This window comes from Petromyzon marinus, chromosome 69, assembly GCF_048934315.1.
Source record: "Petromyzon marinus isolate PM22_M1 ecotype Great Lakes invasive population chromosome 69, UKy_Petmar_22M1.pri1.0, whole genome shotgun sequence".
In the NCBI taxonomy this organism is placed as follows: domain Eukaryota; kingdom Metazoa; phylum Chordata; class Hyperoartia; order Petromyzontiformes; family Petromyzontidae; genus Petromyzon; species Petromyzon marinus.
This window is the reverse complement of record NC_133735.1, coordinates 633875-658897: the sequence shown is the minus strand read 5'-3', so window position 1 is coordinate 658897 and position 25023 is coordinate 633875. Positions and strand designations below refer to the sequence as shown.

Here is a 25023-nt window from a genome sequence, read left to right as displayed (position 1 = left end):
TGATGATTTGGTAATAGCTGCTCAGTCAGAGGAGGAGTTGGAGACGCTGCTGCTGAGACTGGAGCGTGCCACTAAGAGGTGGGGCCTTACTATCAGCCCCACCAAAACTAAGCACCTGCCTGGGTATTTTGTACCATCGGACACTCCACCCCCACAACTCCCAATCGGTGATGGGGCAGTTGTGGAGAGAGTGGAGAGTTTCCCATACCTGGGCAGTGTGCTTATGACTGGCTCCAGTTTAACAGCAGAGGTCTCACTCCGAATCAGTCGAGCGGCAATATCTTTTCATCGGTTGCGTAACGCTGTGTGGAAGCTACCTGGTCTGTCGCTCCGCACTAAGCTTCAGGTCTTCTCGGCCACGGTCATTCCCTCCCTTCTCTACGCTTGCGAAACGTGGACCCCCCTAATGGAACATCTTCGCCGGTTAGAAACATTTAGGCTGGCCTGCCTACGATCCATCCTGGGTTTAACCAGACTGGATTGTGTGAGGAGCTCACAAATCCTTGAAAGATCTGGGCAGGGTCCCATCGGTGAGCTCCTCCGGCAGGCAAGGCTGCGACGGCTGGGTCATGTAGCCCGCATGCCCAGCCACCGCATGCCGAAACAGCTTTTGTTTGGCCGGATTGAGGGGGCTAAGCGGGCGCGGCACGGGCTAGAGAAGAGATGGAGTGATGTGGTACAGGAGGACGTGGAGCTGAGTGGACTTGCCGATGACCGGTACCAGCGGTGTCAAGATCGGCCTCTGTGGAGGAGGCTCGTGAAGGACGCTACTGGGCAGTTGGAGGCAGTCGCCCTCCAACAACAATGGAGGGCGGAGGAGCGACGCTCACAACAACGAGCGGAGCGCCGGGTGGCTAAAGCGCAGCAGGTTGGCGCAGTAGGGGGCACAGGTGGTGCATCAGCCAGTCATCTCAGTCAGTCGACCCGTGGCACCTGGGTCTGCCCCGTGACCTCCTGCCAGCGGGCGTTCGACACTTCACGTGGCCTCAAGGTGCACATGGCCTGGCACAAGCGTCGTGGTGACGTCATCGCCACTTAGTGGTGAATGGCGGTTGTTGCTGTACTTGTGTGTGTGTACATGTGTGTGTGTACGTGTGTACGTGTATGTGTGTGTGTACGTGTGTGTGTGGTGCTTGGGTATTAATTCTTCATCTTCTTTGCCACGTGCGTCGTCTCTGCTGCGTTCCTCTTGTTGCGGTGATGGGGAAACGTGGGCATCAGCTCAGGCTCACACGCTGGGCACCCCACACAGACAGAGACAAAGACACACACACACAGATACACTCAGATACACACAGAGATAAAGACACACACACAGATACACACAGATACACACAGAGACAAAGACACACACACTGATACATACAAAGACACACACAGATACACACGGAGATAAAGACACACACACACAGATAGACACAGAGACAAAGACACACACACACACAGATACACACAGACAAAGACACACACAGATGCACACGTAGATAAAGACACACACACAGATAGACACAGAGACAAAGACACACACACAGATACACACAGACAAAGACACACACAGATACACACGGAGATAAAGACACACACACAGAGATACACACAGAGATAAAGACACACACACAGATACACACAGAGACAAAGACACACACAGATACACACAAGAGACAAAGACACACACAGATACACACAGAGACAAAGACACACACACAGATACACACAGAGACAAAGACACACACAGATACACACAGAGACAAAGACACACACACAGATACACACAGAGACAAAGACACACACACAGATACACACAGAGACAAAGACACACACAGATACACACAGAGACAAAGACACACACAGATACACACAGAGACAAAGACACACACACACAGATACACACAGAGACAAAGACACACACAGATACACACAGAGACAAAGACACACACAGATACACACAGAGACAAAGACACACACAGATACACACAGAGACAAAGACACACAGATACACACAGAGACAAAGACACACACACAGATACACACAGAGATAAAGACACACACACACAGATACACACAGATACACTGACACACACAGATACACACAGAGACAAAGACACACACAGATACACACAGAGACAAAAACACACACAGATACACACAGAGACAAAGACACACACAGATACACACAGAGACAAAGACACACACACAGATACACACAGAGACAAAGACACACACACAGATACACACAGAGATAAAGACACACACAGATACACACAGAGATAAAGACACACACAGATACACACAGAGACAAAGACACACACACAGATACACACAGAGACAAAGACACACACACACAGATACACACAGACACAAAGACACACACACACAGATACACACAGAGACAAAGACACACACACAGATACACACAGAGACAAAGACACACACACAGATACACAGAGATAAAGACACACACACAGATACACACAGAGATAAAGACACACACACAGATACACACAGACACAAAGACACACACACAGATACACACAGACACAAAGACACACACACAGATACACACAGAGACAAAGACACACACAGATACACACAGACACAAAGACACACACACAGATACACACAGAGATAAAGATCCCCTGTATAGCCTTCGTAGACTGTAGGGGCAAGTGCTGTTAGCGAGCAGCACCTACGAAGGCCGGCACGGTGGCACACGAGGGGGGTGGGTGGCCAGCACCACGCCCGGCCGCCTTTGTCTCCCCCAGTGGCGATGTTTACTACAACGCACAGCACCAGGTTACTCACTTGAGGCCGAGTCGACCTCGGGCCAGGCCCAGGACCGGTGCCGCTCACGGCCACTGGCGTTGGCCACTGGCGTTGGCCACTGGCGTTGGCCACTCGCGTTGGCCACTGGCGTTGGCCACTGGCGTTGGCCGCTCACGGCCAAAGCGAGAGGACACGGGTTGGCAGGGGACACGGGTTGGCAGGGGACACGGGTTGGCAGAGGACAAGGGTTGGCAGCGTTCCGTGCGCAAGCCCTCGGCAGCGGCACTACCGCTTGGCCACAGACACGCGAAGACATCCCAACTCACGTAGGGGGTTCTCCTTGAAGTACGAATTGTCCAGGCAGTCGAGCGCGCTCACTCTGCACGAGGCAAAAGGCAAAGACAAAGACGTATGGGTGAGTGAGTGAGAGTATGGGCGAGAGAGTGAGTGTATGGGTGAGTGAGTGAGTGAATGGGCGAGTGAGTGAGTGTATGGGCGAGAGAGTGAGTGTATGGGCGAGTGAGTGAGTGTATGGGCGAGTGAGTGAGTGTATGGGCGAGTGAGTGTATGGGCGAGTGAGTGTATGGGTGAGTGAGTGACTGAGTCTATGGGTGAGTGAGTGTATGGGCGAGTGAGTGTATGGGCGAGAGAGTGAGTGTATGGGTGGGTGAGTGAGTGAGTGAGTGTATGGGCGAGTGAGTGAGTGTATGGGCGAGTGAGTGAGTGTATGGGCGAGTGAGTGATTGTATGGGCGAGTGAGTGAGTGTATGGGTGAGTGAGTAAGTGTATGGGCGAGTGAGTGAGCGTATGGGTGAGTGAGTGTATGGGCGAGTGCGTGAGTGTATGGGTGAGTGAGTGAGTGAGTGTATGGGCGAGTGAGTGTATGGGTGAGTGAGTGAGTGTATGGGCGAGTGAGTGAGTGTATGGGCGAGTGAGTGTATGGGCGAGTAAGTAAGTGTATGGGCGAGTGCGTGAGTGGATGGGCGAGTGAGTGAGTGTATGGGCGAGTGAGTGTGTGGATGACCTCTTGGCTGGGTGGTACATGAACAGAGCGTTGAGCATGCGCAGCCCGGCATCCGACAGCCAGGGCAGGCGATGACGCAGGTGATTGTACGGTTGCCTCCGTAACACCACGCGGTCTGGGACACGCAGGCTCGAGAAACCCTGATACCATCACCATCATCATCAACATCGTCACCGTCATCATCATCATCATCAACATCATCATCATCAACATCGTCACCATGATCATCATCATCAACATCAACATCGTCACCAACATCACCATCATCACCAACATCGTCACCATGATCATCATCATCACCATCATCAACATCGTCACCATGATCAACATCATCATCAACATCAACATCATCACCAACATCGTCAACATCAACAACATCAACAACGTCAACATCATCAACATCAACAACGTCAACATCATCATCAACATCATCACCATCATCATCATGATCACCATGATCAACATAATCACCTTCATCAACATCACCATGATCAACAACATCATCATCATCAACATCATCAACAACATCAACAACATCAACATCATCAACATCATCACCATCATCAACATCACCATCACCATCATCATCAACATCAACATCATCACCATCATCAACATCATCATCATCATCAACATCTTCAACATCATCAACATCATCATCACCATCATCAGCATAAACATCATCATCACCATCATCAACATCAACATCGTCACCATGATCATCATCAACATCATCATCACCAACATCATCACCTTCACGAACACCATCAACACCACCATCAACATCATCATCACGAACACCATCACCACCATCATCATCATCATCATCACGAACACCATCACCACCATCATCATCACGAACACCATCACCACCATCATCATCACTAACACCATCATCACGAACACCATCAACACCACCATCAACATTATCATCATAACGAACATCATCACCACCATCACCACCATTATCATCACGAACACCATCAACACCATGGTGTTGAGTGGTGTTGAGTGAGTGTTGGTGAGTGAGTGGTGTTGAGTGGTGGTGTTGAGTGGTGGTGGTGAGTGGTGTTGAGTGGTGTTGAGTGAGTGATGGTGAGTGAGTGTTGGTGAGTGGTGTTGAGTGAGTGTTGGTGAGTGGTGTTGAGTGAGTGGTGGTGAGTGAGTGGTGGTGAGTGAGTGGTGTTGAGAGAGTGGTGGTGAGTGGTGGTGAGTGGTGGTGAGTGGTGTTGAGTGAGTGGTGGTGAGTGGTGTTGAGTGAGTGGTGGGTGGTGGTGAGTGAATAGTGAGTGTTGTGTGTGGTGAGTGTGTGGTGAGTGTGTGGTGAGTGAACGTGGTGGTGAGTGAACGTGGTGGGTGGTGAGTGAGTGGTGTTGAGTGAATGGTGGTGAGTGGTGGTGAGTGGTGGTGAGTGGTGCTGAGTGGTGGTGAGTGAGTGGCGGTGAGTGGTGCTGAGTGGTGGTGAGTGGTGGTGAGTGGTGTTGAGTGGTGGTGAGTGGTGCTGAGTGGTGGTGAGTGAGTGGTGGTGAGTGGCTGTGAGTGGTGGTGAGTGAGTGAGTGGTGGTGAGTGAGTGGTGGTGAGTGAGTGGTGGTGAGTGGTGGTGAGTGAGTGGTGGTGAGTGAGTGTGAGTGGTGGTGAGTGGTGGTGAGTGGTGGTGAGTGAGTGGTGGTGAGTGGTGGTGAGTGAGTGGTGTTGAGTGGTGGTGAGTGGTGGTGAGTGGTGTTGAGTGGTGGTGAGTGGTGCTGAGTGGTGGTGAGTGAGTGGTGGTGAGTGGCTGTGAGTGGTGGTGAGTGAGTGAGTGGTGGTGAGTGAGTGGTGGTGAGTGGTGGTGAGTGAGTGGTGGTGAGTGAGTGTGAGTGGTGGTGAGTGGTGGTGAGTGATGGTGAGTGAGTGGTGGTGAGTGGTGGTGAGTGAGTGGTGGTGAGTGGTGGTGAGTGAGTGGTGAGTGAGTGGTGAGTGAGTGAGTGGTGGCGAGTGGTGGTGAGTGAGTGGTGTTGAGTGGTGGTGAGTGAGTGTTGAGTGAGTGGTGGTGAGTGGTGTTGAGTGAGTGGTGGTGAGTGAGTGGTGGTTAGTGGTGGTGAGTGAGTGAGTGAGTGGTGGTGAGTGAGTGGTGAGTGAGTGGTGGTGAGTGAAGTTGAGTGTTTAGTGAGTGGTGGTGAGTGGTGGTGAGTGGTGGATGAGTGACTGGTGGTGAGTGGTGAGCGAGTGGTGGTGAGTGAGTGGTGGTGAGTGAGTGAGTGGTGGTGAGTGGTGTTGAGTGAGTGGTGGTGAGTAGTGGTGAGTGGTGTTGAGTGGTGGTGAGTGGTGGCGAGTGGTGGTGAGTGGTGGTGAGTGAGTGGTGGTGAGTGGTGAGTGAGTGGTGGTGAGTGGTGGTGAGTGAGTGGTGGTGAGTGGTGGTGTTGAGTGGTGGTGAGTGAGTGGTGGTGAGAGGTGGCGAGTGGTGGTGAGTGGTGGTGAGTGAGTGGTGCTGAGTGGTGGTGAGTGAGTGGTGAGTGAGTGGTGGTGAGTGAGTGGTGAGTGAGTGGTGTTGAGTGAGTGGTGGTGAGTGGTGGTGAGTGGTGGTGAGTGAGTGGTAGTGAGTGGTGGTGAGTGAGTGGTGAGTGAATGGTGGTGAGTGGTGAGTGAGTGGTGGTGAGTGGTGAGTGAATGGTGGTGAGTGAGTGGTGAGTGAGTGGTGAGTGAGTGGTGAGTGAGTGGTGGTGAGTGGTGGTGAGTGGTGAGTGAATGGTGGTGAGTGAGTGGTGGTGAGTGGTGGTGAGTGGTGTGAGTGAGTGGTGAGTGAGTGAGTGGTGAGTGAGTGGTGGTGAGTGGTGAGTGAGTGGTGTTGAGTGGTGGTGGTGAGTGGTGTTGAGTGGTGGTGAGTGGTGAGTGAGTGGCGGTGAGTGGTGAGTGAGTGGTGTTGAGTGAGTGGTGGTGAGTAAGTGGTGGCGAGTGGTGGTGAGTGAGTGGTGGTGAGTGGTGGTGGTGAGTGGTGGTGGTGAGTGGTGGTGTTGAGTGGTGTTGAGTGAGTGGTAGTGAGTGGTGGTGAGTGAGTGGTGAGTGAATGGTGGTGAGTGGTGAGTGAGTGGTGGTGAGTGAGTGGTGAGTGAGTGGTGAGTGAGTGGTGGTGAGTGAGTGGTGAGTAAATGGTGGTGAGTGGTGAGTGAGTGGTGGTGAGTAGTGAGTGAGTGGTGAGTGAGTGGTGTTGAGTGAGTGGCGGTGAGTGGTGAGTGAGTGGTGTTGAGTGAGTGGTGGTGAGTGAGTGGCGGTGAGTGGTGAGTGAGTGGTGTTGAGTGAGTGGTGGTGAGTGGTGAGTGAGTGGTGTTGAGTGGTGGTGAGTGAGTGGTGAGTGAGTGGTGAGTGAGTGGTGGTGAGTGGTGAGTGAGTGGTGGTGAGTGAGTGGTGGTGAGTGAGTGGTGGTGAGTGAGTGGCGGTGAGTGGTGAGTGAGTGGTGTTGAGTGAGTGGTGGTGAGTGAGTGGCGGTGAGTGGTGAGTGAGTGGTGTTGAGTGAGTGGTGGTGAGTGGTGAGTGAGTGGTGTTGAGTGGTGGTGAGTGAGTGGTGAGTGAGTGGTGAGTGAGTGGTGGTGAGTGGTGAGTGAGTGGTGGTGAGTGAGTGGTGGTGAGTGAGTGGCGGTGAGTGGTGAGTGAGTGGTGTTGAGTGAGTGGTGGTGAGTGAGTGGCGGTGAGTGGTGAGTGAGTGGTGTTGAGTGAGTGGTGGTTGAGTGGTGAGTGAGTGGTGTTGAGTGGTGGTGAGTGAGTGGTGAGTGGTGAGTGAGTGGTGGTGAGTGGTGAGTGAGTGGTGGTGAGTGGTGTTGAGTGTTGAGTGAGTAGTTGTGAGTGGTGTTGAGTGAGTGGTGGTGAGTGGTGTTGAGTGTTGAGTGAGTAGTTGTGAGTGGTATTGAGTGAGTGGTGGTGAGTGGTGTTGAGTGTTGTGTGAGTGGTGGTGAGTGGTGTTGAGTGAGTGGTGGTGAGTGGTGGTGAGTGAGTGGTGGTGAGTGGTGGTGTTGAGTGGTGGTGAGTGAGTGGTGGTGAGAGGTGGCGAGTGGTGGTGAGTGGTGGTGAGTGAGTGGTGCTGAGTGGTGGTGAGTGAGTGGTGAGTGAGTGGTGGTGAGTGAGTGGTGAGTGAGTGGTGTTGAGTGAGTGGTGGTGAGTGGTGGTGAGTGGTGGTGAGTGAGTGGTAGTGAGTGGTGGTGAGTGAGTGGTGAGTGAATGGTGGTGAGTGGTGAGTGAGTGGTGGTGAGTGGTGAGTGAATGGTGGTGAGTGAGTGGTGAGTGAGTGGTGAGTGAGTGGTGAGTGAGTGGTGGTGAGTGGTGGTGAGTGGTGAGTGAATGGTGGTGAGTGAGTGGTGGTGAGTGGTGGTGAGTGGTGTGAGTGAGTGGTGAGTGAGTGAGTGGTGAGTGAGTGGTGGTGAGTGGTGAGTGAGTGGTGTTGAGTGGTGGTGGTGAGTGGTGTTGAGTGGTGGTGAGTGGTGAGTGAGTGGCGGTGAGTGGTGAGTGAGTGGTGTTGAGTGAGTGGTGGTGAGTAAGTGGTGGCGAGTGGTGGTGAGTGAGTGGTGGTGAGTGGTGGTGGTGAGTGGTGGTGTTGAGTGGTGTTGAGTGAGTGGTAGTGAGTGGTGGTGAGTGAGTGGTGAGTGAATGGTGGTGAGTGGTGAGTGAGTGGTGGTGAGTGAGTGGTGAGTGAGTGGTGAGTGAGTGGTGGTGAGTGAGTGGTGAGTAAATGGTGGTGAGTGGTGAGTGAGTGGTGGTGAGTAGTGAGTGAGTGGTGAGTGAGTGGTGTTGAGTGAGTGGCGGTGAGTGGTGAGTGAGTGGTGTTGAGTGAGTGGTGGTGAGTGAGTGGCGGTGAGTGGTGAGTGAGTGGTGTTGAGTGAGTGGTGGTGAGTGGTGAGTGAGTGGTGTTGAGTGGTGGTGAGTGAGTGGTGAGTGAGTGGTGAGTGAGTGGTGGTGAGTGGTGAGTGAGTGGTGGTGAGTGAGTGGTGGTGAGTGAGTGGTGGTGAGTGAGTGGCGGTGAGTGGTGAGTGAGTGGTGTTGAGTGAGTGGTGGTGAGTGAGTGGCGGTGAGTGGTGAGTGAGTGGTGTTGAGTGAGTGGTGGTGAGTGGTGAGTGAGTGGTGTTGAGTGGTGGTGAGTGAGTGGTGAGTGAGTGGTGAGTGAGTGGTGGTGAGTGGTGAGTGAGTGGTGGTGAGTGAGTGGTGGTGAGTGAGTGGCGGTGAGTGGTGAGTGAGTGGTGTTGAGTGAGTGGTGGTGAGTGAGTGGCGGTGAGTGGTGAGTGAGTGGTGTTGAGTGAGTGGTGGTTGAGTGGTGAGTGAGTGGTGTTGAGTGGTGGTGAGTGAGTGGTGAGTGGTGAGTGAGTGGTGGTGAGTGGTGAGTGAGTGGTGGTGAGTGGTGTTGAGTGTTGAGTGAGTAGTTGTGAGTGGTGTTGAGTGAGTGGTGGTGAGTGGTGTTGAGTGTTGAGTGAGTAGTTGTGAGTGGTATTGAGTGAGTGGTGGTGAGTGGTGTTGAGTGTTGTGTGAGTGGTGGTGAGTGGTGTTGAGTGAGTGGTGGTGAATGGTGTTGAGTGGTGGTGAGTAGTTGTGAGTGGTGGTGAGTGGTGTTGAGTGGTGTTGAGTGAGTGGTGGTGAGTGGTGTTGAGTGGTGTTGAGTGAGTGGTGGTGAGTGAGTGGCGGTGAGTGGTGAGGATTGGCGAGTGTCTCACAGGCCAGATGGCGTTGGTGGGTGTGCCCAGAAGCTGGACGATCAGGTGAATCTGCTGGATCTCCGACGAGCCAGGCAGTAGGGGTTTGTGAGCCAGTAGCTCGGCTATGATGCAGCCCACCGACCTGCCAACACCACAGACAAATATCCCCCGTGTAGCCTTAACATGTTGACCACCTCGCCTGGTACACAGGAGGTCTTGGGTTCGATCCCTACCCTAACGATGCCTGCTGTACATGTGATGAGATGTTGACTACCTCGCTTGGTAGACAGGAGGTCGTGGGTTCGATCCCTACCCTGACGACTGCTGTACACACAGAGATAAAGATCCCCTACAGATACACACAGAGACAAAGACACACACACAGATACACACAGAGACAAAGACACACACACAGATACACACAGAGACAAAGACACACACACGCAGATACACACAGAGACAAAGACACACACAGATACACACAGAGACAAAGACACACACACAGATACATACAGAGACAAAGACACACACACACAGATACACGCAGAGACAAAGACACACACAGATACACACAGAGACAAAGACACACACACAGATACACACAGAGACAAAGACACACAAACACACACACAGATACACACAGAGACAAAGACACACAGATACACACAGAGACAAAGACATACACACAGATACACACAGAGACAAAGACATACACACAGATACACACAGAGACAAAGACACACACAGATACACACAAAGACAAAGGCACACACACAGATACACACAGAGACAAAGACACACACACAGATACACACAGAGACAAAGACACACACACAGATACACACAGAGACAAAGATCCCCTGTATAGCCTTAACAGACTGTAGGGGCAAATGCTGTTAGCGACCAGCACCTACGAAGGCTGGAACGGCACACGAGGGGGTGGGTGGCCAGCACCACGCCCGGCCGCCTTTGTCTCCCCAGTGGCGATGTTTACACACCGCACCAGGTACTCGTTTGAGGCTGAGTCGACCTAGGTGAGGCCCAGTAGAGGTTTAGATAGTCGTCACTGACGGTGGTGGCCATGAGCGGGAATCAAACTCGGGGTGCCGGGTACAAAACACAGCGTGCTAACCGCTACACAGCCGTGCCCGAAACCACTACCAACATCACCAACATCAATATCATCATCAGCACCAATACCAACATCAGCAGCAGCAGCAACCACAATATTACTATCGGTATCATCATCAGCAGCAACAATATCATCATCAGCAACAATATCACTATCAGCACCAGGAGCACCACCAACATCAATATCATGATCAGCGGAAGCAGCAGCAACAACATGGACATCATTAGCATAAGTGTAACAATAAATCTCATCCTATATAACCCATCACCTCCAACCATCACCAAATAAAAAAGCAGATGTAATCATCGTCATCATGAATGTCATTACCACCATACCACCATCATAATCATCACCACCATCATCATCACCATCATCATGATCATCACCACCACCACCATCATCATCACCACCATCATCATCATCATCACCATCATCATCATCACCACCATCATCATCACCACCATCATCATCATCATCGCCACCATCACCACCACCATCATCATCATCATCACCATCATCATCACCACCATCATAATCATCACCACCACCACCACCATCATCATCACCACCACCACGTGACCCCACCACCCCTGCTCTCACCACATGTCAATGGCTGTGGTCTGTGTCTCAGAGCCGAAGAGCAGTTCAGGGGCTCGGTACCTACTCACACACACACGTACACATACACACACGTACACATGTACACACAACAACAACAACCGCCATTCGCCACTAAGTGGCGGTGACGTCACCACGACGCTTGTGCCAGGCTATGTGCACCCTGAGGCCACGTGAAGTGTCGAACGCCCGCTGACAGGAGGTCACGGGGCAGACCCAGGTGCCACGGGTCGACTGACTGAGATGACTGGCTGATGCACCACCTGTGCCCCCTACTGTGCCAACCTGCTGTGCTTTAGCCACCCGGCGCTCCGCTCGCTGTTGTGAGCGTCGCTCCTCCGCCCTCCGTTGTTGTTGGAGGGCGACTGCCTCCAACTGCCCAGTAGCATCCTTCACGAGCCTCCTCCACAGAGGCCGATCTTGACACCGCTGGTACCAGTCATCGGCAAGTCCACTCAGCTCCACGTCCTCCTGTACCACATCACTCCATCTCTTCTCTAGCCCGTGCCGCGCCCGCTTAGCCCCCTCAATCCGGCCAAACAAAAGCTGTTTCGGCATGCGGTGGCTGGGCATGCGGGCTACATGACCCAGCCATCGCAGCCTTGCCTGCCGGAGGAGCTCACCGATGGGACCCTGCCCAGATCTTTCAAGGATTTGTGAGCTCCTCACACAATCCAGTCTGGTTAAACCCAGGATGGATCATAGGCAGGCCAGCCTAAATGTTTCTAACCGGCGAAGATGTTCCATTAGGGGGGTCCACGTTTCGCAAGCGTAGAGAAGGGAGGAAATGACCATGGCCGAGAAGACCTGAAGCTTAGTGCGGAGCGACAGACCAGGTAGCTTCCACACAGCGTTACGCAACCGATGAAAAGATATTGCCGCTCGACTGATTCGGAGTGAGACCTCTGCTGTTAAACTGGAGCCAGTCATAAGCACACTGCCCAGGTATGGGAAACTCTCCACTCTCTCCACAACTGCCCCATCACCGATTGGGAGTTGTGGGGGTGGAGTCTCCGATGGTACAAAATACCCAGGCAGGTGCTTAGTTTTGGTGGGGCTGATTGGTAAGGCCCCACCTCTTAGTGGCACGCTCCAGTCTCAGCAGCAGCGTCTCCAACTCCTCCTCTGACTGAGCAGCTATTACCAAATCATCAGCATACATAACGTGGTTGAGCAATAGGGAGCCATCCCTTGACCGCACCCGGGCATCGATTAGCCTCCCATTATATCTGTACCATATGGAGATTCCCCCGGTACAGCTATTGAAGGCTTCACGAACTACGTGGTCAAAATAGATGTTAAATAATGTGGGAGCCAGAGGACATCCCTGTCGCACCCCAAGGTGTACAGGGAATGGCTCTGACTCCCGGCCACGTAGTTTTACCCGGGCCCGCTCACCATCATGAAGGTCCTTAATGATCGTGAGCAGAGGGTCAGGTACTCCAAAAGCACGAAGAACGACCCAGAGCCCAGGCCTACTGATGGTATCATAGGCCTTGACCAGGTCAATAAAGCAGAGATGTAGGTCTTGTTGGAATTCCCTACACCTCTGCTGTAGCAGACGGACAGAAAATATGGCATCTGTGCAGGATCACCCTTTCCTGAAACCGCATTGGGGCTCCGCAAGCCTCTCCTCAGCGTGCCTGGCAAGGCGATGCTGAATAATCCTTGCCAGGACCTTTCCTGGCACACTGAGGAGTGAGATGCCCCTGTAGTTGTTACAGTCTGTGCGGTCCCCCTTCTTAAAAAGGGGGACCACCAGGGCATCCTTCCAATCCTGCGGAACCCGTCCAGTGGTCCAGACTGTTGTTATGATGTCATATAGGGCAGTCTGTGCACAAACGCCACCCTCCCTCAGCATTTCGCTTGGGAGATCATCTCTGCCCGCTGCCTTTCCTGGTCTCAGACTCCGGATCGCCTTCAATACTTCCTCAGCAGATGGCACCTCAGCCAGCCACTCACCGGGGGTGACTTCATCCAATATTTGAGGCACCACAGCCTCAGCAGGGTCATCCTCACTTTGTGCCACGATGTTTTCCTGGCTGAGGGATTTTCCCTCCCCCAGGACCTCACAGAAATGCTCAGCAAATCTGCGAACCTGTTCCTGGGGGTCGGAAATTGGATCACCGTTTTTTCCCCTAATTATGGTAATAGGTGTGGCGCTGCAGGTTACTTTTTTGATGGAGTTAAATAGAGATTTGTGATCACGGGCCACTGAGGAAGACTCCATCTCCTCAGCAACCCGCGACCACCACCCATCCTTGCAGCGCCTCACGGCTCTCCGAACCTCCGAGCGAAGACTGCGGTAAGCCTCCTCATTCTCTGACGTGGGATTCTGTAGCCGATGACAGTGGGCCTGTCGCCTTTTCTCAACCATCCTGAACACCTCCTTTGTCAGCCAGGGTGTCTGGGGAGGTCTGGACCGCGTACCCAAAGCAGCCATTGCAGCTGCATGAGTCACAGTCCTAAACCTCGCCCATTTACCCTCGACATCAGGAGGAGTCGGGGACGATGCCAATCCCAGCCGCAAGCGATGATGAAATTCTCGCTTGCAACTTTCATGAGATAACTGAGACCAGGCCACTTTAGGTTGGAATGGGGTCCTGGGTGTACACCCACCACCGGAGTGGAAGAATGGCAGGCGCATCTTACAGATGACTAGTCGATGGTCAGAGGGCAGATCAGCTCCACGGTAGGTCCTGGTGTCAAGGACATGGGCTCGCATCCGCTGGTCCGTCACTATGTAGTCCAGCAGATGTTCTTGCTTGGACCCGGCATGCATCCATGATGTTGTGTGGATGCGCCGATGCCGGAACAGCGTGTTGGTAATTACAAGCCCATGGGCTGCACAAAAATCTAGCAGCCTCCTACCGTTGTTATTGAGCTGATCTGGCCCATGCCCTCCAATCACTCCAGACCAGGTGCCAGTATCATGACCAACTCGGGCATTGAAGTCACCCAACATGATGACTCTATCCCGAGGGGCCACTTTAGCCAGCACCTGTGACAGGTCATGGAAGGCATCTGACTCATCGGCTTTGCCTGCATCCCTCCACGGATGTTCATCTTCGGTGGGGGCATAAGTAACCACGAGCACCATTCCTCGCCTCCGGTTGATGGGAAGGCGAGCCCAAAGTAGCCTGGGGCTTACAGCTTCCCACACCTCACCGCCACGCTCCCACGCCCCCTTCATTCTTTTGTTCAAAAGAAGAGCCACACCCTGTTGTTTGGCAGTCTGCTGCCCCGAGTAGAGGACTGTCCACCCCTCATGGTGGCAGGAGCCAGAGCCGGTCCACCGGACCTCCTGAATGCCGCATAAATCCAGGCGGTACCGGTCCAGCTCCCGACAGAGGAGTGGCAGCCTCTCCTCCGCAGCGAGCGTTCGAACATTCCACGTGGCCACCCGTAGTGGCTTTTCGTTGTTTCTGGAGTAGCCCCGAGGGTAGGTATTCAATCTCCTGGCTCCGCCAATTGGGGTTTGGCCAGGAGACGTCATAGACGCCTGGCCCCCCCGGGGCCTCCGGCACAAGCTTATTAGTTACATATTTCAGTTTAACTCGTGGTTTCGTGGTAATTAATTGAAGGTGGAGGGGTTACCAGCCCCTCGCACCCGTCCAGAGCCCCCGTTTAGCCCCTGTGGTGGACACATATGCCATGAGGGGAGGAGCCAATCAAAATTGGATCTCCCCCCAGAGCACTGTCCACGACAGAGTTGCCCGTCCGGCAACGCGAGGAGGTAGGGGGTTGTTTTGCCAGACATACACAAAGATAAACAAAGATCCCCCATATAGCCTGTAACAGACTGTAGGGGCAAGTGCTGTTAGCGAGCACCTATGAAGGCCGGAACGGTACACGAGGGGGTGGGTGGCCAGCACCACGCCCGACCGCCTTTGTCTCCCTAGTGGCGATGTTTACACACCGCACCAGGTACTCATTTGAGGCTGAGTCGACCTAGGGGAGGCCCGGGACCGGTTCAGATAATCGTCACTGGTGTTGGCCGTGAGCGGGAATCGAACCCGGGTCGCCAGGTTCATAGCGCAGCGCGCTAACCGCTACACTACCGCTCCCCACACATACACACACACACGTACACACACACACACGTGTACACACACACACACGTGTACACACATACACACACACATACACACACGTACACACACACATACATACACACACACACGTACACACACACGTACACACACACACGTACACACACACACACGTACACACACACGTACACACACACACGTGTACACACACACGTACACGTACACACACACACACGTACACACACATACACGTACATACACACACACACGTACACATGTACATACACACACACACGTACTCACACACACGTACACATGTACACACGTACACACACGTACACACATGTACACACGTACACACACACACGTACACACACACACGTACACACACACACACGTACACACGTACACACATACACACACGTACACACGTACACACACACACATACACACGTACACACATGTACACACACACACATACACACGTACACACATGTACACACACACACACACACGTACACACGTACACACACACACATACACACGTACACACACATACACACGTGCACACACACACGTACACACATACATACACACACGTAGCACACACACGTACACACACACACGTACACACACACACGTACACATGAACACACATACACACACACGTACACACATACACACATACACACGTACACACACACACATACTCACACACACACACGTACACACATACATACACACACGTACCACACACACACACGTAGACACACACGTACACACACGTACACACACACACACACGTACACACACGTACACACATGTACACGTGTGTACATGTACCATTCGCCACTAAGTGACGGCGACGTCACCACGACGCTTGTGCCAGGCCATGTGCACTTTGAGGCCACGTGAAGTGTTGAAGGCTCCCTGCTGGCAGGAGGTCACGGGGCAGACCCAGCAGGTGCCACGGGTCGACTGACTGAGATGACTGAGATGACTGGCTGATGCACCACCTGTGCCCCCTACTGTGCCAACCTGCTGTGCTTTAGCCACCCGGCGCTCCGCTCGTTGTTGTGAGCGTCGCTCCTCCGCCCTCCGTTGTTGTTGGAGGGCGATGCCTCCAACTGCCCAGTAGCGTCCTTCACGAGCCTCCTCCACAGAGGCCAATCTTGACACCGCTGGTACCAGTCATCGGCAAGTCCACTCAGCTCCACGTCCTCCTGTACCACATCACTCCATCTCTTCTCTAGCCCGCTTAGCCCCCTCGATCCGGCCGAACAAAAGCCGTTTCGGCATGCGGTGGGGCTGGGCATGCGGGCTACATGACCCAGCCATCGCAGCCTTCCCCGCCCGGGGGAGCTCACCGATGACGGGACTGTGCCCAGATCCTTCGAGGATTTGCGATGCTCCTCACGCCAATCCAGCCTGTAGGTTAAACCCAGGACGTGCTGTGGAGGGGCGGCCGGCGGCTGTGCCGAGCACGGCTCTCCGCTCCGCCGAGCACGGCGCACGGCACAACGTCCTTGGAGGAACAGCGGCGCTGCGAGGAAGCCCCTCCGAATATAAATCGGCGAGCGGGAGACACCGACCCGACCGCTCGCAGGCGTCTTAACAGGGTAGTCGAAGGCGCCGTTCGCGAAATGGCATTCGCGAACGGCGCCTGCGCCAACGGTCTGCTCGAGGCAGTGACGGGTGGATCTTCTTGAGTGCGAGTGCACAACTGATTGCGTGAGTGAGCGTGAGTGAGCGCGAGCGAGTTTGGATTGACTCACTATCTCCCTCCCTCCCTCCCTGCCTCCGGAGGACGGGGTCCATAAAATGAGCACCGCTTTGTGGGGTAGTCAACAGCGGTTGTCGGATAAGATGGACTCGCTCGCTCGCTCGCCCTCCTCCCGCTCTCTCTCCTGTCATAGGAACGTGGAAATCCACCGCCACATCTGAGATCTCACCACAGGGTCACGACCTTAGGAGTCATCGGTCGCAGAGGTACGCCAAATGCACGGGCCAGCCCAAAGTCAGCTGAGAAACACAAACACACACACACACACCGTAATCGTCAACAACAACACCATCATCAACAACATCATCTAAATCATCCTGACTACACCAACACCATCATCAACACCATCATCATCAACAACACCATCATCAACAACATTACCATCATCTAAATCATCCTGACCACACCAACACCATCATCAACACCACCATCATCATCAACAACATTACCATCATCAACAACATTACCATCATCAACAACATTACCATCATCATCTAAATCATCCTGACCACACCAACAACATTGTCATCATCTAAATCATCCTGACCACACCAACACCATCATCAACAACACCATCATCAACAACATCATCATCAAAATCATCCTGACCACACCAACACCATCATCATCACCATCACCACCACCATCGTGAACAGCACGACCAACACCATCACCATCGTCACTACTACGATCAACAACACCATCACCATCGTCACCATCGTCACGACCGTCACCATCGTCACCACCGTCACCATCGTCACCATCGTCACCATCGTCACCATCGTCACCACCGTCACCACCGTCACCATAGTCACCATCGTCACCATCGTCACCACCGTCACCGTAGTCACCGTAGTCACCATTGTCACCATAGTCACCACCGTCACCATCGTCACCGTAGTCACCGTAGTCACCGTAGTCACCGTAGTCACCATCGTCACCATAGTCACCATCGTCACCATAGTCACCATCGTCACCACCGTCACCGTAGTCACCGTAGTCACCATTGTCACCATAGTCACCACCGTCACCATCGTCGTCACCATCGTCGTCACCGTCACCATCGTCACCACCGTCACCACCGTCACCATCGTCACCATCGTCGTCACCGTCACCATCGTCACCATCGTCACCATCGTCACCACCGTCACCACCGTCACCATCGTCACCATCGTCGTCACCGTCACCATCGTCACCATCGTCACCACCGTCACCACCGCCACCATCATCACCACCGTCACCACCGTCACCACCGTCACCACCATGATCAACAACACCGTCACCATCGTCACCATCGTCACCACCGTCACCACCGTCACCATCGTCACCACCTTCACCATCGTCACCACCGTCACCACAGTCACCACCGTCACCATCGTCACCACCGTCACCACCGTCACCATAGTCACCACCGTCATCACCAACACCATCGTCACCACCGTCACCATCATCACTACCATGATCAACAACACCGTCACCATCGTCGTCACCGTCACCATCGTCACCACCGTCACCACCGTCACCATCGTCACCATCGTCGTCACCGTCACCATCGTCACCATCGTCACCATCGTCACCACCGTCACCACCGTCACCATCGTCACCATCGTCGTCACCGTCACCATCGTCACCATCGTCACCACCGTCACCACCGTCACCATCATCACCACCGTCACCACCGTCACCACCGTCACCACCATGATCAACAACACCGTCACCATCGTCACCATCGTCACCACCGTCACCACCGTCACCACCGTCACCATCGTCACCACCTTCACCATCGTCACCACCGTCACCACAGTCACCACCGTCACCATCGTCACCACCGTCACCACCGTCACCATAGTCACCACCGTCATCACCAACACCATCGTCACCACCGTCACCATCATCACTACCATGATCAACAACACCGTCACCATCGTCACCACCGTCACCATAGTCACAATCGTCACCACCGTCACCACCTTCACCACCTTCACCATAATCACCATAGTCACCACCGTCACCACAGTCACCATTGTCACCACCTTCACCACCGTCACCACCGTCACCACCGTCACCACCTTCACCACCGTCACCACCGTCACCACCGTCACCATAGTCACCACCGTCACCATCGTCACCACAGTCACCACCGTCACCACAGTCACCATCGTCACCACAGTCACCATCGTCACCATAGTCACCACCGTCACCATCGTCACCACAGTCACCACCGTCACCACAGTCACCATCGTCACCACAGTCACCATCGTCACCATAGTCACCATCGTCACCACCGTCACCATTGTCACCACCGTCACCACCGTCACCATCGTCACTATCGTCACCATCGTCACCACCGTCACCATCGTCACCATAGTCACCACCGTCACCATCGTCACCACCTTCACCATTGTCACCACCGTCACCACCGTCACCATTGTCACTATCGTCACCATCGTCACCACCGTCACCATAGTCACCATAGTCACCACCGTCACCATAGTCACCACCGTCACCATAGTCACCACCGTCACCATAGTCACCACCGTCACTACCGTCACCATCGTCACCATCGTCACCACCGTCACCACCGTCACCACCGTCACCACCTTCACCACAGTCACCACCGTCACCATAGTCACCACCTTCACCACAGTCACCACCGTCACCACCGTCACCACCGTCACTACCGTCACCATCGTCACCATCGTCACCACCGTCACCACCGTCACCACCGTCACCACCTTCACCACAGTCACCACCGTCACCATAGTCACCACCTTCACCACAGTCACCACCGTCACCACCGTCACCACCGTCACCACCGTCACCACCGTCACCACCTTCACCACAGTCACCACAGTCACCACCGTCACCATAGTCACCACCTTCACCACAGTCACCATAGTCACCACCGTCACCACCGTCACCATCGTCACCACCGTCACCACCGTCACCACCGTCACCACCTTCACCACAGTCACCACCTTCACCATAGTCACCACCTTCATCATAGTCACCACCTTAATCATCGTCACCACCGTCACCATCAACAAGGTGGAGGCATCCACACTTTATCCCACCATATGTGACCTGCACGTGATTGGTGGAGAGAGAGGGGGGGAGCTGATTTGTGGAGAGAGAGGGGGGAGCTGATTGGTGGAGAGAGGGGGGGGAGCTGATTGGTGGAGAGAGAGGGGGGGAGCTGATTGGTGGAGAGAGAGGGGGGGAGCTGATTGGTGGAGAGAGAGGGGGAGCTGATTGGTGGAGAGAGGGGGGGAGAGCTGATTGGTGGAGAGAGGGGGGGGAGCTGATTGGTGGAGAGAGGGGGGGAGCTGATTGGTGGATAGAGGGGGGGGAGCTGATTGGTGGAGAGAGGGGGGGAGCTGATTGGTGGAGAGAGGGGGGGGAGCTGATTGGTGGAGAGAGGGGGGGGAGCTGATTGGTGGAGAGAGGGGGGGAGCTGATTGGTGGAGAGAGGGGGAGAGCTGATTGGTGGAGGGGGGGGAGCTGATTGGTTGAGAGAGGGGGGGGAGCTTATTGGTGGAGAGAGGGGGGGGAGCTTATTGGTGGAGAGAGGGGGGGGAGCTGTATGGTGGAAAGAGAGGGAAGGAGCTGATTGGTGGAGAGAGGGGTGGGGAGTTAATTAGTTGAGAGGGGGGGGAGCTGATTGGTGGAGAGAAGGGGGGGAGCTGATAGGTGGAGAGAGAAGGTGGAGCTGATTGGTGAAGAGAGAGAAGGTGAGCTCATAGGTGGAAAGAGGGAGCGATCCGATTGGTGGAGACAGAGGGGACACGTTGCAAGTGTAGTCACCTATCTTGACGCAGCCTTTGTCAGTCATGAGGAGGTTGGACACCTTCAGATCTCTAGACGAGAGAGAGAGGCAGCAGAGCACAAGAGACAAAGATCCCCCATATAGCTTTAACGGACTGTTGGGGCAAGCGCTGTCAGTAAGGTAGCACCGACCAATCAAATCACGGTGGGCAGCCAGCCCCAATCCCCGGCCTGCTTGGCCTCCCGAGTGGTGATGTTTACACAACACACCAAGTGCTCATTTGAGGCTGAATTGACCTAAGGGGGCCGGCCATAAATGACGTCACGCACCTGGGGTGGGTGGTGGTGGGTGGGGGTGAGGGGTGGGGTCAGACATTCGTGACGATGTGTGACGAGGGGAGGGGAGGGGCGGGGTTTGAGAAATGTGACGTCACGTCAAAATTACACGCAAACTTTAAATATACATATACAGACACAACACGTTCCACTTAATTAAATAGACTTTGTAACAAACGTGTTCTTCCTACAACATCAGAGTGCAGCGCCACGTTAAATACGCAATTGCAGTGACGATAGTTTAAAGCGATTTGAAGCGTGTTTTATTTTATTTTTTTTGGGGGGGGGGGGGCAGAGCTGAGTGACGTCATATTTGAAGGGGGAGGGGTCTGACTCTTTGTGACGTCCAAAATCGCGTGACGTCATTTATGGACGGCCCCCCTAAGATGAGGCCCAGCCCAGGACCGGTGCAGATCATCACCATCCGAGTTGTTGGCCGTGACCCGGGAATCAAACTCGGGTCGCCGGGTTCGTAGCGGCTGCTACCGCTCACCCTACCCCCCCCCGTACAGCCTCAACAAACTGTTTGGGGGGGGGGGCAAGCGCTGATAGTGAGCGGCCGTGCAAATAAACAACTAGCTCGGCTTCACGCTCTCTTCCCCGGATGGTCCATCTCCCCTCTCCCTCTCTCTCTCTCCCTCTCTCTCTCTCCCTCTCTCTCTCCCTCTCTCTCTCTCTCGCGTTCCCCGCACCCCGCGCCGGTTTGACGGCGTCGGAGATCGCTGCCACCCGAGGCTGCCACGTGGTCGATGGCCGACGAGGTGGAGGAAACGCGGTCCAGGCCCTCGCCTCTAACCACGCCCCCGCCTCTAACCACGCCCCCGCCTCCAACCACGCCCCCGCCTCCAACCACGCCCCCGCCTCCAACCACGCCCCCGCCTCCAAACACGCCCCCGCCTCCAAACACGCCCCCGCCTCCAACCACGCCCCCGCCTCCAACCACGCCCCCGCCTCTAACCACGCCCCCTCCTCTAACCACGCCCCCGCCTCTAACCACGCCCCCGCCTCTAACCACGCCCCCGCCCCTAACCACACCCCCGCCTCTAACCACGCCCCCGCCTCTAGCCACGCCCCCGCCTCTAACCACGCCCCCGCCTCTAACCACGCCCCCGCCTCTAACCACGCCCCCGCCTCTAACCACGCCCCCGCCTCTAACCACGCCCCCGCCTCTAACCACGCCCCCGCCTCTAACCACGCCCCCGCCTCTAACCACGCCCCCGCCTCCAACCACGCCCCCGCCTCCAACCACGCCCCCGCCTCCAACCACGCCCCCGCCTCCAACCACGCCCCCGCCTCCAACCACGCCCCCGCCTCCAACCACGCCCCCGCCTCTAACCACGCCCCCGCCTCTAACCACGCCCCCGCCTCTAACCACGCCCCCGCCTCTAACCACGCCCCCGCCTCCAACCACGCCCCCGCCTCCAACCACGCCCCCGCCTCCAACCACGCCCCCGCCTCTAACCACGCCCCCGCCTCTAACCACGCCCCCGCCTCTAACCACGCCCCCGCCTCTAACCACGCCCCCGCCTCTAACCACGCCCCCCCCCCTCAGAACCTTCCCGATGGTTCCCGCGTACCCCCCCACCCCCCCGTGAGCTCCGCCCATGAACTTCGGCCCAGGTGGTAACCCACAGCCCTGATTGGCTATCGACCGATGAGGCAATGGCTACGCAGCCCTCCGTCAGCCGTGGCTCTCCTCTCTGTTTCAAAGAAGAAATTTGACCTCAGGCCTTCGCTCATTTACCAGCTTCACGTTCCCCGTTGGCGTAAAGAACCGGAGGAAAGGGGCCTTGCTATTGATGCCCCCCCAGGGTCTGGAATGCTATCGCCAATGAACTGCAACTTGAATCGCTACCAATGAGATCTTCTCTCAAAACTCCTCTCGAGGATATTCTTAGCTCTTTCGGTAAAGTCACGTTGAAGGGAAACAATAAAATAATAAAATATATTATATATCTTTTAAAATATATTATGTATCTTTTATTATTTTATTGTTTCCCTTCAACGTGACTTTACCGAAAGAGCTAAGAATATGAATTACTGCAGTCACGAAAGCTTTAAATGCTCTAGAGGAGTTGTACACCCCCTAGCTGACACCGCTATTCATTGGCGTAAAATAAAATAAAATGTTTCGCTCCGGATGACGCCACAAAGTATGATCTGTATTTTGATTTGGCGTACCGATCTTAAAGGTGCATTGAAAAATGTGACACTCGGATCGATGCTTCTGTTGTTTGTGGAGTAACTCACGCAGCCAGCTGTGGCTCTAGGATTTGGTGTCACGTGTTATTTATGTAGTTTATTGTTAAAAATTCGGTCACGGTCCCTGTGATCACTGTTACGTTGCAATTATGGCTTTATTTTTTAGTGATTTGTAAAACGTTTTTTTGTTTTGGACGTGTTTGTTTTGTTGTAGTACGGAGTTAGACTGATGGCCTTAATCTTAGTTGTCTTGTGGTTGTTGTTGTTGTTGTTTGATTTGCATCCCACTGGGATTTTTTGCACAAAGCGTTGGTGGTACACGGTGTGGCTTTTTTCAGGAATATTATTGCTGGTTTTTTTTTCCTCCATGGATTTTCTGTTTTGCACAGAGTCACACACACGTAGTCACTTTTAAGATGTTTTTCTTGCACCCGATTCAAGAGCCGGATTGCTCACAGGGCTACACCAAAATAAACTGAAACTGAACTCATAACACCTGCGAGTTGCGCCACGTCACAGGCTAACTAGGCGGCGGGTGGCCAGCGACACGCCCAGCTGGGCCTGCCGTGCGCCGGTGGCCGGCTCAACGGGCGCTTGCTGACAGCGCGCGACCCCAGGGGTCACCAATGTGGGCGACCGAGACTCGCCCCGGTCGCTGCAATTCTCACGCACGTGGACAAACGAAATGCGCGTGGCAAACCTGCGAAGCCCACCTGTGGATGATGTAGTTGTTGTGCAGGTACAGCAGCCCCTTGAGCAGCTGCAGCGAGATGCATTTCACCTGGAACGGCATCGAACGGCGTGCGCTCGCTCACAACAACGAGCGGAGCGCCGGGTGGCTAAAGCACAGCGGGTCGGCACAGTAGGGGGGGCACAGGTGGTGCATCAGCCAGTCATCTCAGTCAGTCGACCCGTGGCACCTGGGTCTGCCCCGTGACCTCCTCCTGCTGGCGGGCGTTCGACACTCCACGTGGCAGCGTCAAGGTGCACATAGCCTGGTGCAAGCGTCGTGGTGACGTCACCCTGCCACTTAGTGGCGAATGGCGGTTGATGTTGTTGTTCTCGCTCAAAAGCACTTGCCCCAACAGCATGTTAAGGCTGCACGGGGGACCTTTGTATTTGTGAGGGAGGCGGGGTGCACGGGTTAGCGCTACGCTGCGCTACGAACCCGGCGACCCGAGTTCGATTCCCACTCATGCCCCAATAACAGCGGCAAGTGTCTGGACCGGTCCTGGGCCTCCCCTAGGTCGACCCAGCCTCAGAATGAGTACCCAGGTGCGGTGTGTAAACATCGCAACTGGGGAGACAAAGGCGGCCGAGCGTGGTGCTGGCCGGCCACCCACCCACCCGTGTGCCACCGTGGCCGCTTTCGTAGGTGCTGCTCGCAAGCAGCACTTGCCCCTACAGTCTGTTAAGACTGTACGGGGGATCTTTGTCTTCGTGGGGCGCACCGATTTGAAACATCCAGGCTGGCCCTGCCTACGGTCCCATCCTGGGTTTAACCAGATTGGATTCTGTGAGCTCACAGATCCTTAAAAGATCCGGACAAAAATCCCATCACTGGGCCTCCTCTCCAGCAGGCGAGGCTCCGTTGGCATGCCCCGGGCCACCGCAAGCCCAGCGGGCTTCCGTTTGGCCGGATCGAGGGGGGCTAAAACCGGGCGCGGCACGGGCTAGAGAAGAGATGGAGTGATGT

General features: G+C 54.5%; 1 protein-coding gene across 6 annotated transcripts in view; it reads right to left on the bottom strand.

Annotated features, from left to right (window-relative positions):
- Window positions 1-262: 262 nt before the first annotated feature.
- Window positions 263-25023, bottom strand: part of LOC116957025 (cyclin-dependent kinase 10) — a 131952-nt gene continuing 107191 nt past the window's right edge. For 3 of the 6 annotated variants that reach the window (XM_032978940.2, XM_032978939.2, XM_032978941.2), the window contains exons 7-14: window positions 24041-24108; window positions 20829-20881; window positions 17194-17263; window positions 11172-11231; window positions 9458-9581; window positions 3788-3927; window positions 3090-3142; window positions 267-1235 (exon numbers count right to left, since the gene is read on the bottom strand). In XM_032978940.2, coding sequence (XP_032834831.1) covers window positions 1141-1235; window positions 3090-3142; window positions 3788-3927; window positions 9458-9581; window positions 11172-11231; window positions 17194-17263; window positions 20829-20881; window positions 24041-24108 — 663 coding nt within the window. In that variant the 3' untranslated portion in view covers window positions 267-1140. Of the gene's footprint in view, window positions 1236-3089; window positions 3143-3787; window positions 3928-9457; window positions 9582-11171; window positions 11232-17193; window positions 17264-20828; window positions 20882-24040; window positions 24109-25023 lie in introns of all 6 variants that reach the window. The other 3 variants (XM_076054955.1, XM_076054954.1, XM_076054953.1) reach the window with 2 other exon arrangements.